The sequence below is a fragment of the Eptatretus burgeri genome, chromosome 6 (assembly GCF_056783735.1).
Source record: "Eptatretus burgeri isolate ZD-2024b chromosome 6, Ebu_testis_v1, whole genome shotgun sequence".
NCBI classification, from domain to species: Eukaryota; Metazoa; Chordata; class Myxini; order Myxiniformes; family Myxinidae; genus Eptatretus; species Eptatretus burgeri.
This window is the reverse complement of record NC_140966.1, coordinates 92,757,290-92,763,289: the sequence shown is the minus strand read 5'-3', so window position 1 is coordinate 92,763,289 and position 6,000 is coordinate 92,757,290. Positions and strand designations below refer to the sequence as shown.

The 6,000-nt window shown below is 43.6% G+C and overlaps 1 protein-coding gene across 8 annotated transcripts in view; it reads left to right on the top strand.

The window, feature by feature from the left end:
* Positions 1-381: 381 nt before the first annotated feature.
* LOC147025342 (sushi domain-containing protein 1-like) overlaps positions 382-6,000 on the top strand; it is a 105,207-nt gene continuing 99,588 nt past the window's right edge. For 7 of the 8 annotated variants that reach the window (XR_015059465.1, XR_015059464.1, XM_085886233.1 and 4 more), the window contains exon 1: positions 382-530. Coding sequence is in view for 6 of the 8 variants with exons in the window: in XM_085886233.1 (XP_085742359.1) it covers positions 479-530 (52 nt within the window). In the remaining 2 variants the exon portion in view is untranslated. The remainder of the gene's footprint in view (positions 531-6,000) is intronic. The other variant, XM_085886231.1, reaches the window with a different exon arrangement.

The window sequence follows — 6,000 nt, the reverse complement described above, 5'->3', positions numbered from 1 at the left end:
ATACTGTATGCAGATTTAGCAACAATCATTGCAAATACGTCACAGGATGATGTTGAGCCATTCGACTATTGCAACTTCCTCACATTGTCATATGTTGTGCTGGGAAACTACAACAAAGAACAAATACCAAACTTGGATGGCCCTTTTGTCATGCCGCTTGGTGCACATAAACTCCACAACTTGTTATTAAAGTCCCGATTATCCATTACTTGGCAAATTGTCATGATCCTCTTGCTGTAGTACACATCTACCTCGTGCATTACGTTTGCGTACCTGATTCAAAAAGGTAGCAAGATAGTCATCTGTTCTCATGGCTTATGCAACAGGACCAGAAACGAAGTGGGTGGGGCCTTGGTGGAATGAGGAAATGACAAGGTGGGGCTATGGTGGAGAGGCATAACGGGGAAGGAAAAAAATAAGAGTGAGATTAGTATGAACTATGATACATGACTACTAGACACAGAGTGCTGATAAGATTATGTTTACGTCTGTGACCCTGTCCGTCGCTTTACTGGCACTTTTATTACCAGGTGAGATTATGTATAGGAATATGCCAACACGTGACCAATGCAATTGCATGCATTCTCAATTACTGTACACAGGCAACAACTATGACACAATAATTACAGTAATTGAAAGCAAATGTGTAAATTATTTGTGAAAAAGTAATAATATTTTTTGCTGCTTTTACTTACTTTGTTCCATGCACTGTTTTTAGATTTACCTATTGAAGTTGAGTTTGATTTGTAGGTCTTTTTCGTACAAGTTAGGATGGATTTTTGTTGCTTCTGTCCTCCAATGCGATACTCCGATATGTCTTTTTAAATGTGGCATACGCTCAAACGATGAACGTATTATTGCTGCTTCAAATGTATGATGCCCAATATTATCAAAGAATATTTTATATCGTGAATTGAGTGGTTCAAACATCTTACAAAATGCATTGAGATGTGAGTTTATTGGCAACGCATTACTTGCCAAATTGATTTGCATGCATTTCATATTTTTCGGATGGTCTATTTGTCTCCCCGGTGTCCTAATCGCAACCGGCACCTTTATTCTTCCATCCGATTGTGTTTTTATGATAAAATAGTTCTCCACAATTTCTTTCTTATTTCAGACTTTTAAGTTAAGCTGGGTGTTGCGTCTGCGAGCAAGAGACGGTGAGCTTTAAAGATACCACGGTATCTTTCGTGAAGTGTAGGCTCCAGTTATCCTCAGCACTCTGAACACATTTCAAAATTCTTGCCCAAATCAGTTTCTGTCACATGTTAGGCCGAACCAGCCGGTTCATAAAAGGCTGGTGAAACTTCCCCCTCCAAAATCCAACAAGAAGGTGTGATTAATTGGGGGCTGTTCAAGTAGTCTTGGAAATAACTAAGTTCCATAGTCGTCTCCTACTCCCCATGAGCACTGTATCAAATGCAGAGCTCTACTTCAGTAATGATGCAAAGCAGCAGACCAAATACAGATTCATAAGAGAGATTGAGATTAGCATACACATCGTAAATTCTGGTTCAATAGATCACTTTTTTTGCAAGAGAGTATACCATATCTTGCTGTAGCAGCCTCTTGTCTACGAGCAGCAGACTTGTCCAAACTGTGTGGTTTGTAATGGTGTTGGGTTCTAAGAATGTTATGTTATGCTGTGTAAGAATGGTGTTGAGGTATAAGAAGGAGTTCAGGTGCACATGTTCTTTGAAGAATAGATACTTTCATTTGAGATCGCCAAAGCTCTCGTGCCTCATCTAAACTTTTACGATGGCCAAGTTTCAGATTGTGCTGGAAAAGTCATGACGGAGACCAAATTGGAGATATAAAGTCTATCTGCTTGACTTCTATCTCTAAATCTCCTTTCCTATTGCTATTTTCATTTCAATCTATCCCACTGACCACAATAATGCTTCACACTGAGCCTGCCTTTCAATAATAATAATAAAAAAATGTGCACAAGCTGTACCTTAGGATTGGTAAATCCATGTTAAGGTTAACGATGGTGTCACTGATGATGTGTGATTAATCCAAATGATTCATCATGCCTCGCATTGCTTCCTGGTAACTCACATAGTATTGTGGCATTATTAAGTGTATAATAGGTTGTCTGTAAAAAAACAGTCTTGATTCCTGATCGCTAAAACATGTGCCCATCATTGATGCTTACAATACTGATCTTTGATGTTGCAATCTTTCTTTTAACAGAGGATGTTGCTTTGGAGAAAATTTTCACTTTCATGAAATTCATTATGATAATTTATGAACTTGGTTCATGAACTGCACAAACAAAGGCTTTATGTTGAATTCAAAGTTAACAGGATGAATGGGAAAAATATAGCGCCAACTTGTCCCATTCTTTATTTATGCTGTCAAAGTAGTTGCGCCGCACACGATCTTATTGAAGGAATAATTGTTGTTTAGTGTAAATCAACATTTTGGTTGGCCTGTTTGGAGTTTCCATCTGAGCACTTCCATTATGATACCATCACCCCAGGAAAATAATATCTTATATTACTCTGTTGATTTGCCCATTGTCTACTTGTGTCATTGTTCTGAATGTAATAAATGCACAAGTTCCTCGATGAGCATAAGAGACACGAAGAGAAAATTTTTCCCAACAGTTATTGCTGTACGTTATTTAAACGTACAGTTATTGAAACCAACAAGTGCCATCTGCCACATGGAGATATTGTCTTCTATCCCAACAATGACAACCAGGAGGCATCACCATTATTTTTAACAGTCAGAAATTCTAATGAACTTAACTAATTCGTCATATATATATATATATAATTTCCTGCCATCTGCCCTCTCTTACTTACTGCCAACTGAGCTGTCCTCCAAACTGTCCATCTATATTCTGTACTTATAAATGTCAGTGTCATTTATAGAGCAAAATGGAGACAGTTGGTCCGCTGTGGCGACCCCTAACGGGAGCAAGCCGAAAGATGAAGAAGAAGAAGAAATGTCAGTGTCAGTCAATGTGTGTGTGTGTCTTCTCATGGCCATAACACCAAAACTATGAAACTTAGTAGTCTGAAACTTTGCCTGCATATTAAGGGCGCTCTAAGGAAGTGCATGAGTTAAAATTGGGTGTTGGAGTTTTTTTTTTTTTTTTTTTGTATACCTTGGTCGAGGCTCGTATGAGAGCTAACACACAACTCACAGCAAGGAGGCATGAGACAAGAGGGGCGGGAGTGGAAGGGACAAAACAGTGGGGAAAAGACACATTGGGTGAACTGTGGAAGGGAGAGGGATGGGGATGGGACGGGGAACATGGCGAAGAGAAGATGGACATTACAGGGACTTTCAGGAAGGAAAGCAGGGGAATTGAAGGAAGTGGGCTTGGGTGGATTATCGGGGGTAGAAAAGATCGAGGATTTGGATGGGGGAAGATAAGAGGTGGTGGTGAACAGCTGTTTTGAAAGCCTGGAGGGAAGAATGGGAAAGAATAGAGTGAGGAAGTTTATTCCAAAGGCGGGAAAAAAGAGGAATGAAAGAGTGAAGATGAGCAGCGATTCGTGATTTTGGTAGTTTTAGCAGAAGGGGGTTGTTGGCGGACCTTGAGCGCCCTGTGGAAATGTGGTGGGGACAAATCACAGAGAGAGCAGGGGGGCAAGGCTGGAGAGGAGTCGGTAGAAGAGAGAAAGATCACCGACCAACCTGCGGTGATTGAGTGAGAGGCCCAAAGACTCAGCTTCATTGCAGGAGATGCCGATGATCCTAAATGCCCTGGTTTCGACAGCGTGAAGCCGAGAAAGGTGGGAGGCAGGAGCACCAGCCCAGAGGGGAGAGCAGTACTCCATCAGGCTACGGACAAAAGCTTTGTAAGTGGTCAGGAGCTCAGGAGGGCCGAGGAAGGACTTTGCACGACGGAGGATTCCCAGTCGGCGACTGGCTTTTGAGGCGAGGTTGGAAATGTGACTTTCCCAGGAAAGGTCATGGCAGATAGTGAGACCCAGAAGCTTGAAAGAAAAGACTTCTTCCAGAGGATTGTTGAGAAAGTGGATGGGGGGGTTTTCTAAACGGTCCTTTCGAAGAGACATAGTGAGAGTGTGAGATTTGTCTGGATTGAAAGACATGTTCCACGTGTTGGACCAGTTTGTGATTTTATCCACATCTGCAGTGAGCGAAGAAGCTGCTGCTTGCCAGTCTGATGGATGACAGATGGTACGGCAGAGGGTCGAGTCGTCGGCAAAGAGAAATAGAGGATTTTCCAGAGAGTCCGAGAGATCATTGATGAAAACCAGAAAAAGAACAGGGCCCAGAACGCTACCTTGAGGAACTCCAGCCTGCACAGGAAGAGGGGATGAAAGAACTCCATTTAGGGCCACACGTTGACTGCGACAGGAGAGGAAGTCTGCGAGCCATGAGTGGAGATGGCCTTGAATACCATGGGAAGAGAGTTTGGTGAGTAGTGCAGGGTGCCAGACTGTGTCAAAAGCACGTGATATGTCCAGGGATACGGCTCGGATTTCCTGTCTGGCATTGAGGACCTCCATCCATTGATGGGAGAGCAGAAGCAGCATATCCAGGGTAGAGTGACCTGGTCTGAAACCAAATTGATGATTGGAAATCAAGCCATTGGAGAAGAGGAAAGATTTCATGTCTGAAGCGATGATGGATTCCATAACCTTGCAGATGATTGGGAGAAGGCTGATTGGTCTGTAGTTACAGGGATCTGTTTTTGCACCTTTTTTATGCAGGGCAGTGATGTTAGCAGATTTCCAAGCAGATGGCAGATGACCTTGGGCAAATGAGAGGGTGAATAGAACAGAGAGAGGGTGAGCAAGAGCAGAAGAGCAGGTTTTGAGGACACGTGGGCTGATGCCGTCTGGACCGGTTGCAGAATCTGACTCGAGGTTTGAAAGCAAGCTCTCCACTTTGTCAGGAGAAAAGGATACATAGTCCAGTGACAGTTGGGTGCGACTGGGTAAAGTGGGTAGAGATAGTGATGGGTTTAGGACACAAGATTTAGCTGCAAACACCGAGTTTAGACATTCAGCTTTATCACGTGTGGAATCAGCAGTGCGGCCATTTGAGGTAAGGGAGGGGATGGAGGGGGAACATACACCAGAAACAGATTTCATTAAACGCCACAGGATTTTGAGGAGGGAGAGAGGTTTGAGAGTTCAGACTTGAGATGAGAAAGATGTTGTTTTCTGGCTCTCCTGAGGGTAGATACACACTTGTTCCGAGCTTTGTGGAAAGAACTGAGATTGCCCTCAGTTGGGTTTGCTTTCCATGAGGCAAAGGCAAGTTGTTTCAGGACAACTGCCTCGCCACAAGCTTCAGTAAACCAAGGGCGGGAGGAAGGGTAGGACAACTGAACACAAGAGTGGATAAATCTGTGCATGAGGGAGAGCAAGTTTCTTTGAAAGAATTCCCAGGATGAGTTGATGTTTGAGAAAGTAGTGATAGGAGACCAGTCTGTAAGTTTGATGGATGCTTGGAGATCCTGCCAGTCGGCTTGAGTGAAATGCCAGACTCGACGGCGATGAGCTGGTTCTCTGATAACAGCCAGAGAGATGTCCACTTTCACAAGGACGTGGTCAGAAGAACCAATTCGAGCGAAGGAAGAGCAGCTGATATTGTCAGGGAAATTTGTCAAAATCAGATCCAGAAGAGATGGAGTACCATTGGTTGAGATCCGGGTCGGGAAGTTGACCTATTGAGTCAGTCCCAATGAGTCGCAGAAAGCTTTTGCTGAGGTGCCATGGCAGGTGAGAGAGGTACCCACACCTAGCCAACTGGCGTGATGACAACTGAAGTCACCACATAAGAGGAAGAGAGAGTTTGGATGAGAAGATAGAAGATGGTCCATGTTTTCGGATAGTGAGGTGTAGATGGAGTCATCACTGTTCGGTGGACGGTACAGTACACGTATAAACATGAGGTGGGAGTGGAGGGGAAGCCGAAGCCAGAGGTATTCCTGGGGGTGTGGGGGAGTGAGAGCAGTGCATGGAGAGTGAGGAATAGAGTCTTTGATGAAGAGAGCAACACCTC